Consider the following 18,869-nt stretch of genomic DNA (forward strand, 5'->3'; position numbering starts at 1 on the left):
CCAGTAACCGGACGATCCCTTCAATTAAAACCTCCTCAGGACGCCGCTGGCGAGACGTTACATTTCTGCGCGTAGCCCGTTCTTCTTTATTCGCGGTGACCGGGCTGTGTAATGTTGGCTTCATATCGGCAGACAACCAAACAGACGCGTAATTCTGTGACGTGTCCGTAAAAAATGTTCGCTGTTTGTGAATTTTGAATAGTTTGTCTAGGAAACGAGATTCACGATGACGACTTTGGCTGCAGGGCACAGGAAGATATTCCCGCCTCACCCCGATGAAGGCGGAGCTTCTGGTCACCGAGCGGGTTATGGCGGAGCTCTGCTTTCTAGATGGGCGAACAGCGGAGCCGCAGGAACATGAAGAGGTCCAGCATATTGTGCCAACATCGTCACATATTGGCAGCGCAGCGCGTTGTTCCCTGAGGTATGACAAGGTTCCGTCTATTGGCAGCCACCACTAGGGGGCGCTCACTGGTGGCAGAATGTAAGCAAGAGATATGAGACGGCTGGCACTTGGGGGTGACGGCCTCTGCCAACGGAGGCTCATTGCTGGCTAGTGCAGCCATAACACCGGAGCGCCCGCCGGGGAGCAGCGGGCGGATGATGAGAAGAGATTAGACTCTCCGGGAACCGGACTTATATTGATGGGAAATAACCCTTAAAGGGGACGTCTGATCTGAATCCCCCCAGCGGGGAAATTGTGGATGGCAGTTTTTAAGCAATGTGATAGCTGTGTCCCCATGATAACACTTCCTGTTCTGATAGTTCAGTCCTGTCAGACCCCATAAACACCATTTTAGCATGCACAACAATCTGCCAGCATTAAATCTGATAACATCCCTTCTCAACTCTCCAATGGTGAAAGGGTTAAAGGGGTTAGAAAAACATGGCTGCTTTTTCCAAACACAGCGCCACCCTTGTCGGAGGGTTGTGTCTGGTACTGCAACTCAGCCCCCATTTACTTCAATAAAGCTGCAGTACTGCACACAGCCCTCTGGTCAGGGTGGCGCTGTGTTTGAAAGAAAGCAGCCATGTTTTTCTAACCCTTTTAATGAAGGTAAAGTAGTGAAAGGACAAGATGGAAAGTGATGCAAACACTCGGCGGGGCATCAGGAGGAGATCTGCAGGAAGTCCGAGGGGTTATTGGGGTCCTGCCTGGATATATCGCAGCTCATCTACATGGGGATTCTCTCGTAAGCGTGTAATGTCTGATGAACATGCGAGTCTGCATACAGGTGAAGGCGTCCGCTGATAGAAGTGACCTCTAGCCCGCCATATCACGCCTTGTTTGCGGCCTCCAGAACAACCTCCAGAGCACCCCCAGAACGCCCTCCAGAGTATCCTTAAACACTCTCCAGAGAACCCCAAGAACACCCCTCAGAGCACCCTCCACAGTGTCCGCAGAACAGCTTCCATATCGCACCCAAAAGCCCTTCAGAACGCTCTCAAGAGCGTCCCCAGAACACCCTCCAGAGCGTCCCAAAAACGCCCTCCAGAGCGCCCCAGAACACCCTCCAAAGCACCCTAGAACGCCCTCCAGAGCACCCCCAGAACACCCTCCAGAGCACCCCAGAACGCCCTCCAGAGCACCCTCCAGAGCGTCCCCAGAACACCCTCCAGAGCGTCCCCAGAACACCCTCCAGAGCGACCCAGAGCACCGTCCAGAGCACCCTCAGAACACCCTCCAGAGCGCCCCAAAACACCTTCCAGAGCGCCCCAGAACACCCTCCAAAGCACCCCCAGAACACCCTCCAGAGCGCCCCAGAACACCCTCCAGAGTGCCCCAGAACACCCTCCAGAGCACCCCCAGAATGCCCTCCAGAGCGCCCCAGAACACCCTCCAGAGTGCCCCAGAACACCCTCCAGAGCACCCCCAGAATGCCCTCCAGAGCGTCCCCAGAACACCCTCCAGAGCGTCCCAAAAACGCCCTCCAGAGCGCCCCAGAACGCCCTCCAGAGCACCCCCAGAACACCCTCCAGAGCACCCCAGAACGCCCTCCAGAGCACCCTCCAGAGCGTCCCCAGAACACCCTCCAGAGCGTCCCCAGAACACCCTCCAGAGCGACCCAGAACACCGTCCAGAGCACCCTCAGAACACCCTCCAGAGCGCCCCAAAACACCTTCCAGAGCGCCCCAGAACACCCTCCAAAGCGCCCCAGAACACCCTCCAAAGCACCCCCAGAACACCCTCCAGAGCGCCCCAGAACACCCTCCAGAGTGCCCCAGAACACCCTCCAGAGTGCCCCAGAACACCCTCCAGAGCACCCCCAGAACGCCCTCCAGAGCGCCCCAGAACACCCTCCAGAGCGCCCCAGAACACCCTCCAGAGTGCCCCAGAACACCCTCCAGAGCGTCCCCAGAACGCCCTCCAGAGCAACCCCAGAACGCCCTCCAGAGCGCCCCGAGAATGCCCTCCCCCCACCTTCAGAACGCCCTCCAGAGTGCCCACAGAACGCCCTCCAGAGCGTCCCTGAAACCCTTCAGAGCGCCCCCAGAACACCCTCTAGAGCGCCATTGAGCGTCCCAGAATGCCCTCCAGAACATTTCCAGAACGCCCTCCAGAGTGTCCCCATAACACCCTCCAGAGTGCTGCCATAAAACCCTCCAGAGTGCCCCAGAACACCATCCAGAACGCCCTCCAGAGCAACCTCAGAACTCTCTTTACAGTGCCCTCCAGAATACCCTTCAGATCATCCCCAGAACACCCTCCAGAGCACCCACAGAAAGCACTTTAGAATACCCTTCAGAGCGCCCCTAGAACACTTTTCAGAACACCCCCCAGAGCGTCCCCAGAACACCGTCCAGAACGGCCTCCAGAGCGCCCCCAGAATGCCCTCTAGAACAGCCTTCAGAGCACCCGAGAACACCCTCCAGAGCGTCCTCAGAACACCCTCCAGGGCGTCCTCAGAACACCCTTCAGAGCGTCCCCAGAACACCCTCCAGAGCACTACCAGAACAGCTTACTGTACGCTCTCCAAAGAGCCTCCAGAATGCCCCCTGAGAGCACCCTCTATAACATCCTCCAGAGCCCCCCCAGAACACCCTCCAGAGCATCCCTAAAACACCCTCCAGAACTTCCACATAACACCTTCCAGAGTGCCAGCATAAAACCCTCCAGAGTGCTCCAGAACGCCCTCCAGAGTGACCTCAGAACTCTCTTCAGAGTGCCCTCCAGAACACCCTCCTGATCGTCCCCAGAACACCCTCCAGAGCACCCACAGAACGCCCTTTAAAATACCCTTCAGAGCACCCCTAGAACACTTTCCAGAACACCTTCCAGAGCATCCCCAGAATACCCTTCAAATCATCCCCAGAACAATGTCCAGAACGGCCTCCAGAGTGTCCCCAGAATGCCCTCTAGAACACCCTTCAGAGCCCCCCTAGGACACCCTCTGGAGCGCCCCAAAACGCCCTCCAAAACACCCTCCAGAGTATCCCCAGAACACCCTCCAGAGCATCCCCAGAAAACCCTCCAAATCATCCCCAGAACACCATCCAGAACGGCCTCCAGAGCGCCCCCAGAATGCCCTCTAGAACACCCTCCAGAGCATCCCCAGAACACCCTCCATAGCGTCCCCGGATGCTCTCTAAAACATGCTCCAGAGCATCCCCAGAACACTCTCCAGAGTTCCCCCAAGAAAGCTCACCAGAAGGACCTCCAGAGTGTCCCCAAGAACGCCCTCCAGAACACCCTCCAGTGCACCACAGAACACTCCTTAGAGCGTCCCCAGAATACCCTCCAGAGCCTCCCCAGAACACCCTTCGGAGCGTTTTCAGAATACCCTCCAGAGAGCCTCCAGAACACCCCAAGAACGCTCTCCAGGGTGTCCCCAGAACATCCTCCAGATCGTCCCCAGAACATGCTCCAGAACGCCCTCCAGAGCACCCGCAGAATGCCCTCCTGAACACCCTCCAGAGTGTCCACAGAATGCCCCCAGAACACCCTACAGAATACTCTCCAGAGCTTCCCAAGAATGCCCTCGAGCTTCGCCAGAACACCCTCCAGAGCACCCCCAGAATGCTCTCCAGAGAACCCCCAGAACACCGCCAGTGCATCCCCAGAACATCTTCCAGAGCACCCTCTAGAGAGCCCCCAGAATGCCCTTCAGAGCACCCCCAGAACAATCACCAGAGCACCACCAGAACATCCTGCAGAGCGTTTCCAGATCACCCTCCAGAACATTAACCGGAGCGCCCCAGAACACCCTCCAGAGCATCCCCAAACACACTCCAGAGAACCCCAAGAACACCCCTCAGAGCACCCTCCACAGTGTCCACAGAACAGCCTCCATATCGCACCCAGAAGCCCTTCAGAACGCTCTCCAGAGCACCTCCAGAGCGTCCCCAGAACACCCTCCAGAGTGCCCCCAGAATGTCATTCAGAGCACCCCCCAGAACACCCTGCAGAGTGTCCCCAGAGCGCCCTCAGAACACCCTCCAGAACTTCCCCAGAACGCCCTCCAGAGAGCCACCAGAAAGCCTTTCACAGCACCCTTCAGATCAGCCTGGACATCGCCCCCAGAACATCATGCAGAACGTGCATGGAGCTTCTTCAAATGAATCCATTTGCCAGTAATCGCGAGCAATAAAGAGGCGCTGTGCAGCTTGGCCTTGTGACATCGCAGGTCTACAGTGCGATAGATGTGGAAGATTTATGAAACGGTCTCTTTGCCACGGCGACGAATCACAATGCAGCTCTCAATTCATACGGTATTCAGCTGCGCTGTGATTGGCCGCTGCGGGAAGACGGTTAATTCATAATCTTTGTCCAGGCAAAGCAGACAGAAATGGCGCCGCGGCAGAGGAGCATTCGCGTTTCCTGGTGAGAATATCGTGCGGAGTGTGAGCTCTCCGACACGGACGCTCTTCTGCCCGTAGACGCGGCGTAAACCAACGGCTTCTGCTCTGTGTTACGCCGAAGACTTCAGATGAACGAGCTACTTTATGGAAATCCGTAGCGTGACTAGAGGCTCGGAGGGGATCCGCCATCATGCATGCGACATGCTGAGACTTGTAGTTCCCCAGGCAAACAATGCCATTCCTGGTAACAGAGGGTTAAGTGCCTCTTTTCTGGGGGCCCCCACCCTCCATGCGGCGGGGCGGGCCAGCCTCTGGGTGTCACCAGCGTGGGGTTGGCCAGGGTGGGCCTTTCTGCCTGTCTGCAGGGTGACAGAATTCACTCTCCGGGAACTCCAGCTTCAAGTAAAAGTCCCCCCAAGAGTGGAGCGCCCCTTCGCTGTGCTGGGTGAGTGCGGGGTACGCGGGGGGCTACAGTCTGGGGTCCCACAGAGCCTTGATGCAATCCCACGCTTCTCTTGCATCAGACGACATTTGATCTCCAAGCAGCCGGAGTCCCAGGTCCCTCCCACAAGTCATGGGGGAGGCTGTGAGAGGGAGCTGGGGTCCCTACTCTAATAAAGAGGTGCACCCCTAGTGGGGGTGGGGTGGCGGGGAGAAGGGAAGACACTTTTATCTCCTGTTAGGAAGGAAGCACGTTGTTTGTCTTTTCTGCACATCTACTTACTTCTTTCACCATGTAGAACTACTGTGGCCGGCGACCAGGTGTGCATGGGGGGCGAGCAGCGGTGTCACCAGTAGGACGGCTGGCGACCAGGTGTGCATGGGGGGCGAGCAGCGGTGTCACCAGCAGGACGGCCGGCGACCAGGTGTGCATGGGGGGCGAGCAGCGGTGTCACTAGCAGGACGGCCGGCGACCAGGTGTGCATGGGGGGCGAGCAGCGGTGTCACCAGCAGGACGGCCGGCGACCAGGTGTGCATGGGGGGCGAGCAGCGGTGTCACTAGCAGGACGGCCGGCGACCAGGTGTGCATGGGGGGCGAGCAGCAGTATCACTAGCAGGACGGCCGGCGACCAGGTGTGAATGGGGGGCGAGCAGCGGTGTCACCAGCAGGACGGCCGGCGACCAGGTGTGCATGGGGGGCGAGCAGCGGTGTCACCAGCAGGACGGCCGGCGACCAGGTGTGCATGGGGGGCGAGCAGCGGTGTCACTAGCAGGACGGCCGGCGACCAGGTGTGCATGGGGGGCGAGCAGCGGTGTCACCAGCAGGACGGCCGGCGACCAGGTGTGCATGGGGGGCGAGCAGCGGTGTCACTAGCAGGACGGCCGGCGACCAGGTGTGCATGGGGGGCGAGCAGCAGTATCACTAGCAGGACGGCCGGCGACCAGGTGTGAATGGGGGGCGAGCAGCGGTGTCACCAGCAGGACGGCCGGCGACCAGGTGTGCATGGGGGGCGAGCAGCGGTGTCACCAGCAGGACGGCCGGCAACCAGGTGTGGATGGGGGGCGAGCAGCAGTATCACTAGCAGGACGGCCGGCGACCAGGTGTGCATGGGGGGCGAGCAGCGGTGTCACCAGCAGGACGGCCGGCGACCAGGTGTGCATGGGGGGCGAGCAGCGGTGTCACTAGCAGGACGGCCGGCGACCAGGTGTGGATGGGGGGCGAGCAGCAGTATCACTAGCAGGACGGCCGGCGACCAGGTGTGAATGGGGGGCGAGCAGCGGTGTCACCAGCAGGACGGCCGGCGACCAGGTGTGCATGGGGGGCGAGCAGCGGTGTCACCAGCAGGACGGCCGGCAACCAGGTGTGGATGGGGGGCGAGCAGCAGTATCACTAGCAGGACGGCCGGCGACCAGGTGTGAATGGGGGGCGAGCAGCGGTGTCACCAGCAGGACGGCCGGCGACCAGGTGTGAATGGGGGGCGAGCAGCGGTGTCACCAGCAGGACGGCCGGCGACCAGGTGTGCATGGGGGGCGAGCAGCGGTGTCACCAGCAGGACGGCCGGCGACCAGGTGTGGATGGGGGGCGAGCAGCAGTATCACTAGCAGGACGGCCGGCGACCAGGTGTGGATGGGGGGCGAGCAGCAGTGTCACCAGCAGGACGGCCGGTGACCAGGTGTGCATGGGGGGCGAGCAGCGGTGTCACCAGCAGGACGGCCGGCGATCAGGTGTGAATGGGGGGCGAGCAGCGGTGTCACCAGCAGGACGGCCGGCAACCAGGTGTGGATGGGGGTCGAGCAGCGGTGTCACCAGCAGGACGGCCAGCGACCAGGTGTGAATGGGGGGCGAGCAGCAGTGTCACCAGCAGGACGGCCGGCGACCAGGTGTGCATGGGGGGCGAGCAGCGGTGTCACCAGCAGGACGGCCGGCGACCAGGTGTGCATGGGGGGCGAGCAGCGGTGTCACCAGCAGGACGGCCGGCGACCAGGTGTGAATGGGGGGCGAGCAGCGGTGTCACCAGCAGGACGGCCGGCGACCAGGTGTGGATGGGGGGCGAGCAGCGGTGTCACCAGCAGGACGGCCGGCGACCAGGTGTGAATGGGGGGCGAGCAGCGGTGTCACCAGCAGGACGGCCGGCGACCAGGTGTGAATGGGGGGCGAGCAGCGGTGTCACTAGCAGGACGGCCGGCGACCAGGTGTGAATGGGGGGCGAGCAGCAGTGTCACCAGCAGGACAGCCGGCGAACAGGTGTGCATGGGGGGCGAGCAGCGGTGTCACCAGCAGGACGGCCGGCGATCAGGTGTGAATGGGGGGCGAGCAGCGGTGTCACCAGCAGGACGGCCAGAATCCAGGTGTGCATGGGGGGCGAGCAGCAGTATCACTAGCAGGACGGCCGGCGACCAGGTGTGGATGGGGGGCGAGCAGCGGTGTCACCAGCAGGACGGCCGGCGACCAGGTGTGAATGGGGGGCGAGCAGCGGTGTCACCAGCAGGACGGCCGGCGACCAGGTGTGTATGGGGGGCGAGCAGCGGTGTCACCAGCAGGACGGCCGGCGACCAGGTGTGGATGGGGGGCGAGCAGCAGTATCACTAGCAGGACGGCCGGCGACCAGGTGTGGATGGGGGGCGAGCAGCAGTGTCACCAGCAGGACGGCCGGCGACCAGGTGTGCATGGGGGGCGAGCAGCGGTGTCACCAGCAGGACGGCCGGCGACCAGGTGTGAATGGGGGGCGAGCAGCAGTGTCACCAGCAGGACGGCCGGCGACCAGGTGTGAATGGGGGGCGAGCAGCGGTGTCACTAGCAGGACGGCCGGCGACCAGGTGTGAATGGGGGGCGAGCAGCAGTGTCACCAGCAGGACGGCCGGCGACCAGGTGTGCATGGGGGGCGAGCAGCAGTGTCACCAGCAGGACGGCCGGCGACCAGGTGTGGATGGGGGGCGAGCAGCGGTGTCACCAGCAGGACGGCCGGCGACCAGGTGTGAATGGGGGGCGAGCAGCGGTGTCACCAGCAGGACGGCCGGCGACCAGGTGTGTATGGGGGGCGAGCAGCGGTGTCACCAGCAGGACGGCCGGCGACCAGGTGTGGATGGGGGGCGAGCAGCAGTATCACTAGCAGGACGGCCGGCGACCAGGTGTGGATGGGGGGCGAGCAGCAGTGTCACCAGCAGGACGGCCGGCGACCAGGTGTGCATGGGGGGCGAGCAGCGGTGTCACCAGCAGGACGGCCGGCGACCAGGTGTGAATGGGGGGCGAGCAGCGGTGTCACTAGCAGGACGGCCGGCGACCAGGTGTGAATGGGGGGCGAGCAGCAGTGTCACCAGCAGGACGGCCGGCGACCAGGTGTGCATGGGGGGCGAGCAGCGGTGTCACCAGCAGGACGGCCGGCGATCAGGTGTGATTGGTCGGCGAGCAGCGGTGTCACCAGCAGGACGGCCAGAAACCAGGTGTGCATGGGGGGCGAGCAGCAGTATCACTAGCAGGACGGCCGGCGACCAGGTGTGGATGGAGGGTGAGCAGCGGTGTCACCAGCAGGACGGCCGGCGACCAGGTGTGCATGGGGGGCGAGCAGCGGTGTCACCAGCAGGACGGCCGGCGACCAGGTGTGAATGGGGGGCGAGCAGCAGTGTCACCAGCAGGACGGCCGGCGACCAGGTGTGCATGGGGGGCGAGCAGCGGTGTCACCAGCAGGACGGCCGGCGACCAGGTGTGCATGGGGGGCGAGCAGCGGTGTCACCAGCAGGACGGCCGGCGACCAGGTGTGAATGGGGGGCGAGCAGCGGTGTCACCAGCAGGACGGCCGGCAACCAGGTGTGGATGGGGGGCGAGCAGCGGTGTCACCAGCAGGACGGCCGGCGATCAGGTGTGAATGGGGGGCGAGCAGCGGTGTCACCAGCAGGACGGCCGGCGACCAGGTGTGAATGGGGGGCGAGCAGCAGTGTCACCAGCAGGACGGCCGGCGATCAGGTGTGAATGGGGGGCGAGCAGCGGTGTCACCAGCAGGACGGCCGGCGACCAGGTGTGCATGGGGGGCGAGCAGCGGTGTCACCAGCAGGACGGCCGGCGACCAGGTATGAATGGGGGGCGAGCAGCAGTGTCAACAGCAGGACGGCCGGCGACCAGGTGTGCATGGGGGGCGAGCAGCGGTGTCACCAGCAGAACGGCCGGCGACCAGGTGTGAATGGGGGGCGAGCAGCGGTGTCACCAGCAGGACGGCCGGCGACCAGGTGTGCATGGGGGGCGAGCAGCGGTGTCACCAGCAGGACGGCTGGCGACCTGGTGTGCATGGGGGGCGAGCAGCGGTGTCACCAGCAGGACGGCCGGCGACCAGGTGTGAATGGGGGGCGAGCAGCGGTGTCACCAGCAGGACGGCCGGCGACCAGGTGTGAATGGGGGGCGAGCAGCGGTGTCACCAGCAGGACGGCCGGCGATCAGGTGTGAATGGGGGGCGAGCAGCGGTGTCACCAGCAGGACGGCCGGCAACCAGGTGTGGATGGGGGGCGAGCAGCGGTGTCACCAGCAGGACGGCCGGCGACCAGGTGTGAATGGGGGGCGAGCAGCAGTGTCACCAGCAGGACGGCCGGCGACCAGGTGTGCATGGGGGGCGAGCAGCGGTGTCACCAGCAGGACGGCCGGCGACCAGGTGTGCATGGGGGGCGAGCAGCGGTGTCACCAGCAGGACGGCCGGCGACCAGGTGTGAATGGGGGGCGAGCAGCGGTGTCACCAGCAGGACGGCCGGCGACCAGGTGTGCATGGGGGGCGAGCAGCTGTGTCTCCAGAAGGATGGCCGGCAACCAGGTGTGGATGGGGGGCGAACAGCGGTGTCAGCAGCAGGACGGCCGGCGACCAGGTGTGCATGGGGGGCGAGCAGCGGTGTCACCAGTAGGACGGCCGGCGACCAGGTGTGAATGGGGGGCGAGCAGCGGTGTCACCAGCAGGACAGCCGGCGACCAGGTGTGAATGGGGGGCGAACAGCGGTGTCACCAGTAGGACGGCCGGCGACCAGGTGTGAATGGGGGGCGAGCAGCGGTGTCACCAGCAAGAAGGCCGGCGACCAGGTGTGAATGGGGGGCGAGCAGCGGTGTCACCAGCAGGACGGCTGGCGACCAGGTGTGAATGGGGGGCGAACAGCAGTGTCACCAGCAGGATGGCCGGCGACCAGGTGTGAATGGGGGGCGAGCCGCAGTGTCACCAGCAGGACGGCCGGCGACCAGGTGTGCATGGGGGGCGAGCAGCGGTGTCACCAGCAGGACGGACGGCGACCAGGTGTGCATGGGGGGCGAGCAGCGGTGTCACCAGCAGGACAGCCGGCGACCAGGTGTGAATGGGGGGCGAGCAGCGGTGTCACCAGCAGGACGGCCGGCGACCAGGTGTGAATGGGGGGCGAGCAGCGGTGTCACCAGCAGGACGGCCGGCGATCAGGTGTGAATGGGGGGCGAGCAGCGGTGTCACCAGCAGGACGGCCGGCAACCAGGTGTGGATGGGGGGCGAGCAGCGGTGTCACCAGCAGGACGGCCGGCGACCAGGTGTGGATGGGGGGCGAGCAGCGGTGTCACCAGCAGGACAGCCGGCGACCAGGTGTGCATGGGGGGCGAACAGCAGTGTCACCAGCAGGACGGCCGGCGACCAGGTGTGAATGGGGGGCGAGCAGCGGTGTCACCAGCAGGACGGCCGGCGACCAGGTGTGAATGGGGGGCGAGCAGCGGTGTCACCGGCAGGACGGCCGGCGACCAGGTGTGAATGGGGGGCGAGCAGCAGTGTCACCAGCAGGACGGCCGGCGACCAGGTGTGAATGGGGGGCGAGCAGCGGTGTCACCAGCAGCACGGCCAGCGACCAGGTGTGAATGGGGGGCGAGCAGCGGTGTCACCAGCAGGACAGCCGGCGATCAGGTGTGAATGGGGGGCGACCAGGTGTCACCAGCAGGACGGCCGGCGACCAGGTGTGCATGGGGGGCGAGCAGCTGTGTCTCCAGAAGGATGGCCGGCAACCAGGTGTGGATGGGGGGCGAACAGCGGTGTCAGCAGCAGGACGGCCGGCGACCAGGTGTGCATGGGGGGCGAGCAGCGGTGTCACCAGCAGGACGGCCGGCGACCAGGTGTGCATGGGGGGCGAGCAGCGGTGTCACCAGGAGAACGGCCGGTGACCAGCTGTACATGATGGGAGCCGAGCAGCAGTGTCACCTGCAGGACGGCCGGCGACCAGGTGTGAATGGGGGGCGAGCAGCGGTGTCACCAGCAGGACGGCCGGCGATCAGGTGTGAATGGGGGGCGAGCAGCGGTGTCACCAGCAGGACGGCCGGCAACCAGGTGTGGATGGGGGGCGAGCAGCGGTGTCACCAGCAGGACAGCCGGCGACCAGGTGTGCATGGGGGGCGAACAGCAGTGTCACCAGTAGGACGGCCGGCGACCAGGTGTGAATGGGGGGCGAGCAGCGGTGTCACCAGCAGGACGGCCGGCGACCAGGTGTGCATGGGGGGCGAGCAGCGGTGTCACCAGCAGGACGGCCGGCAACCAGGTGTGAATGGGGAGCGAGCAGCGGTGTCACCAGCAGGACGGCCCGGCGACCAGGTGTGAATGGGGGGCGAGCAGCGGTGTCACCAGCAGGACAGCCGGCGACCAGGTGTGAATGGGGGGCGAGCAGCGATGTCACCAGTAGGACGGCCGGCGACCAGGTGTGAATGGGGGGCGAGCAGCGGTGTCACCAGCAAGACGGCCGGCGACCAGGTGTGAATGGGGGGCGAGCAGCGGTGTCACCAGCAGGACGGCTGGCGACCAGGTGTGAATGGGGGGCGAACAGCAGTGTCACCAACAGGACGGCCGGCGACCAGGTGTGAATGGGGGGAAAGCAGCAGTGTCACCAGCAGGACGGCCGGCGACCAGGTGTGAATGGGGGGCGAGCAGCGGTGTCACCTGCAGGACGGCCGGCGACCAGGTGTGAATGGGGGGCGAGCAGCGGTGTCACCAGCAGGATAGCCGGCGACCTGGTGTGCATGAGGGGCGAGCAGCGGTGTCACCAGCAGGACGGCCGGCGACCAGGTGTGAATGGGGGGCGAGCAGCGGTGTCACCGGTAGGACGTCCGGCGACCAGGTGTGAATGGGGGGCGAGCAGCGGTGTCACCAGCAGGATGGCCGGCGACCAGGTGTGCATGCGGAGCGAGCAGCGGTGTCACCAGCAGGATGGCCGGCGACCAGGTGTGCATGCGGAGCGAGCAGCGGTGTCACCAGCAGGATGGCCGGCGACCTGGTGTGCATGCGGAGCGAGCAGCGGTGTCACCAGCAGGACAGCCGGCGACCTGGTGTGCATGAGGGGCGAGCAGCGGTGTCACCAGCAGGACGGCCGGCGACCAGGTGTGAATGGGGGGCGAGCAGCGGTGTCACCGGCAGGACGTCCGGCGACCAGGTGTGAATGGGGGGCGAGCAGCAGTGTCACTAGCAGGATGGCCGGCGACCAGGTGCGCATGGGGGGGCGAGCAGCAGTGTCACTAGCAGGACGGCCGGCGACGAGGCGTGAATGGGGGGCGAGCAGCAGAGTCACCAGCAGGACGGCCGGCGACCAGGTGTGCATGGGGGGCGAGCAGCAGTGTCACCAGCAGGACGGCCGGCGACCGGATGTGAATGGGGGGGGGGGGAGAAGCGGTGTCACCAGCAGGACGACCGACCACCAGGTGTGAATGGGGGGCGAGCAGCAGTGTCACCAGCAGGACGGCCGGCGAGCGGGTGTGAATGGGGGGGGGGGGGGGGGAGCGTGTGTCACCAGCAGGACGACCGGCCACCAGGTGTGAAAGCGGGGCGAGCAGCAGTGTCACAAGCAGGACGACCGGCGACCAGGTGCGCTTGGGGGGGCGAGCAGTGGTGTCACCAGCAGGGTATCCTGAGACCAGGTGTGCATGATGGGGGGCGAGCAGCAGGACAGCCGGCAACCAGGTGTGAATGGGGGGGGGGGGGAATGCGGTGTCACCAGCAGGACGACCAGCGATCAGGTGTGAAAGGGGGGCGAGCAGCGTTGTCACCAGCAGGACGGCCGGTGACCAGGTGTGAATGAGGGGGGTGAGCAGCAGTGTCACCAGCAGGACGGCCGGCGACCAGATGTGCATTGTGGGCGAACATCAGTGCAGTACGGCCAGAGACAGGGTGTGAAAGCGGAGTGAGCAGCAGTGTCACAAGCAGGACGACCGGCAACCAGGTGTGAATGGGGGGCGAGCAGCTGTGTCACCAGCAGGGCATCCTGAGACCAGGTGTGCATTGGGGGCGAGCAGCAGTGTCATCAGCAGGACAGCCGGCAACCAGGTTTGCGTGGGGGGCGAGCAGCGGTGTCACCAGCAGGATGGCCGGCGACCAGTTGTGCATGGGGGGCGAGCAGCAATGTCATTAGCAGGACAGTGGGCGACCAGGTGTAAATGGGGGTGAGCAGCGGTGTTACCAGCAGGACAGAGGGCGACCAGGTGTGCATGGGGGGCGAGCAGCGGTTTCACCAGCAGGACGGCTGTCGACCAAGTGTGAATGGGCGGGGGGAAGCGGTGTTACCAGCAGGACTGGCGGCGACCATGTTGTGAATGGGGGGCGAGCAGCAGTGTCACAAGCAGGACGGCCGGCGACCAGGTGTGCATTGGGGGCGAGCATCGGTTTCACCAGCAGGACAGCCAGAGACCAGGTGTGCATGGGGAGAGCAAGCAGCATTGTCATCAGCAGGACAGTGGGCAACCAGGTGTAAATGGGGGTGAGCAGCGGTGTCACCTGGTGACCAGGTGTGAATGGGGGGGCGAGCAGCGGTGACACCAGCAGGACGGCCTGAGACCAGGTGTGCATGGGGGGTGAGTAGCGGTGTCACCAGCAGGACGGCCTGAGACCAGGAATGCATGGGGGGCGAGCAGCGGTGACACCAGCAGGACGGCCTGAGACCAGGTGTAAATGGGCGGCGAGCAGCGGTGTCCCAGCAGGACGGCCTAAGACCAGGTGTGCATGGGGGGTGAGTAGCGGTGTCACCAGCAGGACGGCCGGCGACCAGGTGTGCATGGGGGGCGAGCAGCGGTGTCACAATCATGACGGCCAGCGACAGATGTGAATGGGGGATGAGCAGCGGTGTCCCCAGCAGGACAATCTGACACAAGGTGTGCATGAGGGGCGAGCAGCGGTGTCACTAGCAGGACGCCCGGCAACCAGCTGTGCATGAGGGGCGAGTAGTGGTGTCACCAGCAGGACAGCCACTGCACAGGTGTGCATGGGGGGCGAGCAGACAGGAAAGAGTTAAACCTAGTTTTGGGGAGAAATGCCCAACATCTGGCAGCAATCGCCCCCCCCCCTCCCCATTACCAGAGAGCCTCCCTCCTCATTACCAAGGAGTCCCCCTCCTCCCTACCAAGGAAGCCACCCCCCACCCCCAACCAGTTTGTTTGGTCTTTCTCTCAACGTGAAAAGGGAAAATGAGGAAACGACTAAATAGAGAACAAACGGTGAGAAACCATAATAGAAAGAGAAGCGTTCCGACCCTCCGCACAAAGGAGCCTCCAGAGCTGAACTCACACAGGAGCAGCACACTGCAAACTCTACAGCTCCCCTCACTTCTAATTCTGCAAGTAGAAACTATACAGATACAATGTAACTACAAGTCACACACAAATACATAGTGTAACTATATACCCTCACTGTCAGCAGCATCTCCTCCTAGAAGATTATATATATATACACTTATTCCTAGTAACATCCCCAAGTAGAAGGAGTGTATATAAATGTACACACACTAAATGTCAGCAACCCCCCCCCCCCCACACACACACCTAGAAGGAGTATATACATACTCTCCTTGTGAGTAATATCAATCCCCTATATGGATTATATTTTATATATATATATATATATATATATATATATATATATATATACACTTATTTTCAGTAACCCCCCCACCATGTATCTATAATATATACACTCATTGTCAGTACGGAAAATCCGACCCTAAACGGAGTGTATATATATATATATGTGTGTATATACACTCCTTTTCAGTAACATCCCGCCTAAGAGGAGAATATATATATGCACTTATTGTCAGTAACACCCCACCCCTAAAAATATTATATCATAGAATTCTAGAATGGCAGAGTTGGAAGGGTCCTCCGGGGTCATCGGGTCCTCAGGGGTCATCGGGTCCTCTAGGGTCATCGGGTCCTCCGGGGTCATCGGGTCCTCTGGGGTCATCGGGTCCTCCGGGGTCATCGGGTCCTCCGGGGTCATCGGGTCCAACCCCCTGCTCAGTGCAAGATTCACTAAATCATCACAGACAGATGTCTTTCCGGCCTCTGAACACTTCCATTGAAGGAGAACTCCCCTCCTCCCGTGGCAACCTGTTCCACTCATTGATCCCCTCACTGTCTAATATCTAATCTGTGTCTCCTCCCTTTCAGTTTCATCCCATTGCTTCTAGTCTTTCCTTGTGCAGATGAGAATAGGGCTGATCCCTCTGCACTGTGACAGCCCTTCAGGTATTTGTAGACAGCTATTAAGTCTCCTCTCAGCCTTCTCTTCTGCTAAACATTCCCAGATCCTTTAACCGTTCCTCATAGGACATGATTTGCAGACCGCTCACCATCTTGGTAACTCTTCTCTGAACTTGCTGCAGTTTGTCTATGTCTTGTATAAAGTGGGGTGCCCAGAACTGGACCCAGTATTCCAGATGAGGTCTGACTAAGGAAGAGTAGAGGGGATAATGACCTCCCGTGATCTAGACTCTATGCTTCTAATACATCCCAGAATTGGGTTTGCCTTTTTGGCTGCTGCATCACATTGTTGACTCATGTTCAGTCTATGATCTATTAGTATACCCAAGTCTTTTTCACATGTGCTGCTGCTTAGCCCAATTCCTCCCATTCTGTATGTGCTTTCTTCATTTTTCTTGCCCAGATGTAGGACTTTGCATTTCTCCTTGTTAAATAGCATTCTGTTAGTCGCTGACCACTGTGCAAGCTTTTCTAGATCTTTCTGAATCCTCCCTCTCTTCCTTAGTGTTAGCTATCACTCCTAGCTTTGTGTCGTCGGCACATTTGATCAGTTTTACATCAATTCTATATATATGTATATATTGTAGTAGAGTGAGAGGTAAAGTGTGGGACGGACGGTACATATCGCAGAGACTACTAGCATCTGTGATGTAAACCCGGTCCGTCTCTCACTCCAGTACTCAGTTCCACCTGGCCCAGGCAGGTAAGGTGCATAAATGGGTGCAGTTTGCAGTGTGAGGGAGGTGTGTCCTGTGTAAGCAGCAGAGGCTCACAGGGAGTGCTGGGCTGGAGACCCTGCACCACACTGCCGGGCTGGAGACACCGCACCCCGCTGCCGGGCTGGAGACGCCGCACCCCTCTGCCGGGCTGGAGACGCCGCACCCCGCTGCCGGGCTGGAGACGCCGCACCCCGCTGCCGGGCTGGAGACGCCGCACCCCGCTGCCGGGCTGGAGACGCCGCACCCCGCTGCCGGGCTGGAGACGCCGCACCCCGCTGCCGGGCTGGAGACGCCGCACCCCGCTACCGGGCTGAAGACCCCGCTGCCGGGCTGGAGACGCCGCACCCCGCTGCCGGGCTGGAGACGCCGCACCCCGCTGCCGGGCTGGAGACGCCGCAGCCGGGCTGGAGACGCCGCACCCCGCAGCCGGGCTGGAGACGCCGCACCCCGCAGCCGGGCTGGAGACGCCGCACCCCGCAGCCGGGCTGGAGACGCCGCACCCCGCAGCCGGGCTGGAGACGCCGCACCCCGCAGCCGGGCTGGAGACGCCGCACCCCGCAGCCGGGCTGGAGACGCCGCACCCCGCTGCCGGGCTGGAGACGCCGCACCCCGCTGCCGGGCTGGAGACGCCGCACCCCGCTGCCGGGCTGGAGACGCCGCACCCCGCTGCCGGGCTGGAGACGCCGCACCCCGCTGCCGGGCTGGAGACACTGCACCCCGCTGCTGGGAAGGTTTGCTTTACTTTGTCCTATTGGAGTTTACCAAGACTTTGGTGTTACTGTTGCTGGACTGCTGATTTAAAAGGACTTTCCTTGGACTCCTTGTTATCTGGGGAATGCCAGAACTTCTTGTTTTGTTCATCAAGTCTGAATAAAGACAAGACGCTCAGCATTTGGTCGGGCCTGGCGTGTTTCCCCTGCACTGCTACAATTGGTGGAGGATGCGCTGGCAGTAAAAGACCCACGGGTACATGTCCTGGGTGAAATCAGCGGTGAGCATGCAGGCGGCCAATACAACCATGGAGGAGCTGGTGAAGCAGCTGGTGCAAATGAACATGCAGCAACAGAAGACTCAAGCAGAGGTAATGCAAGCGCAACAGAAAGCAGTCGCCCAGCAGCAACGAGCACAACAGGACTCCTGGTACGGCAATTGGCCCTGCTAACCAGTGGTGCAGGCCAAAGAGACTGTAGATCCCTCCCGGCAACATGCCCAGATGGACGCTTTAAAAACAGTAAGGGGGACCTTACAGAAAATGACGCCACAAGATTACGCGGAGCCTTCCTCGCCATTTTTGAATGGGTGGCAGAGAGGGCGCAATTACCTCAAGAGCGGTGGACAGAGGTGTTGGCCCCGTACTTAATTGGAGAACCCCAGAAGGCGTATTATGATTTGGCGCAGCAGGATGCCCGAGAATACGCCAAGTTAAAAGCCGAAATCCTTGCTCGCCTGGAAGTCAGCATGGCAGTCAGAGCACAGCGGGTGCATAATTGGAAGTATTCTCCGGAGAAGCCACCCCGGTCTCAAATGTTTGACCTGCTACATCTGGCTCAAAAATGGCCAGAGACCTCATCACCTGCTCAGATTGTCGAAAAGGTGGTGATGGACTGATTTGTGCAGTCCCTGTCTAGGCCCATGCAGCGTTGGGTTGTCCAAGGAGATCCCACGAATGCATATGAATTGGTGGGCCTTGTAGAGAGATATCTCACAGTGGAGGAGGCGCTTCTCCCTCCCCCCCCCCCCCCCCCCCGGCAAGAGCCGCATCTTGTGCCCGGAGGCAGGAATCCCGGGTCAGCATGGAGGAGAAGCCACAGAATCCGCAGGGAGTGATGCCCGTCAGGAGGAGCCAAGTCACCCCGCTGCAGTGCTGGGAGTGCCAGGAGCCAGGGCATGTTGCAGCCCTCTGTCCAGCAAAAACAGAGCCCATGGACTGTACATATGGTCGGCGATGTTCATGGTGCACATCCGGGATGCATTGCGACACCGGCCAAGGACCCACAGCCCCAGAGGTGCCAGGTAAAGGTGAACGGGGTCAAGGTGTCGGCCTTGCTCGACTCCGGGAGCTTGGTCACGCTGATCAGGGCCTCCCTTCCCCATGTGTTACTCCAGGGGGAAAAACTGGGGGTTATTTGCATACATGGTGACACAAAAGGGTACCCAGTTGCCCAGGTATCCATAGACACTGACTCTGGAGTGTGTGCACACAAGGTTGGGGTGGTGAAGGGTTTGATCCACCCGATTATCCTTGGGAGAGACTTCCCCCTCTTCTGGAACTTATGGACCAATTTGTTACCACCGGGTAACCAGGACAGTGGAGTCCCTAATGACGAGTTGCCTTTTGCAGGGGTAACGGAGGACGAGGAGCTGTCAGAATCTCAGATGATTGATCTTGAGGTGGCACCGGGTAATTTTGGATCTGCTCA

At 62.0% G+C, this 18,869-nt stretch overlaps 2 protein-coding genes across 2 annotated transcripts in view; both read left to right on the forward strand.

Annotated features, from left to right (window-relative positions):
* The first annotated feature begins 275 nt into the window (after positions 1 to 275).
* Positions 276 to 2,598, forward strand: LOC136579921 (proteoglycan 4-like). Its single transcript, XM_066580015.1, has 2 exons — positions 276 to 424; positions 1,359 to 2,598. Exons 1-2 carry the CDS (start codon positions 276 to 278, stop codon positions 2,596 to 2,598), a joined length of 1,389 nt encoding a protein of 462 aa, XP_066436112.1.
* Positions 2,599 to 5,087: 2,489 nt separating this feature from the next.
* The window catches only part of SLC38A5 (solute carrier family 38 member 5), a 123,561-nt gene continuing 109,779 nt past the window's right edge, over positions 5,088 to 18,869 (forward strand). Inside the window, exon 1 of the mRNA XM_066579933.1 lies at positions 5,088 to 5,245. The gene's annotated coding sequence lies outside the window, so the exon portion shown is untranslated. The remainder of the gene's footprint in view (positions 5,246 to 18,869) is intronic.

Source organism: Eleutherodactylus coqui, chromosome 10 (assembly GCF_035609145.1).
Source record: "Eleutherodactylus coqui strain aEleCoq1 chromosome 10, aEleCoq1.hap1, whole genome shotgun sequence".
Taxonomy (NCBI): Eukaryota; Metazoa; Chordata; class Amphibia; order Anura; family Eleutherodactylidae; genus Eleutherodactylus; species Eleutherodactylus coqui.

What these genes read in the sequence shown, in the direction of transcription:
- LOC136579921 (XM_066580015.1), top strand. Translation starts at nt 276, where the DNA reads ATGAAGGCGGAGCTTCTGGTCACCGAGCGGGTTATGGCGGAGCTCTGC. An exon ending in GCAGCGCGTTGTTCCCTGAG is followed by an intron (nt 425 to 1,358) that starts GTATGACAAGGT and finishes AACACTCTCCAG; the next exon opens with AGAACCCCAAGAACACCCCT.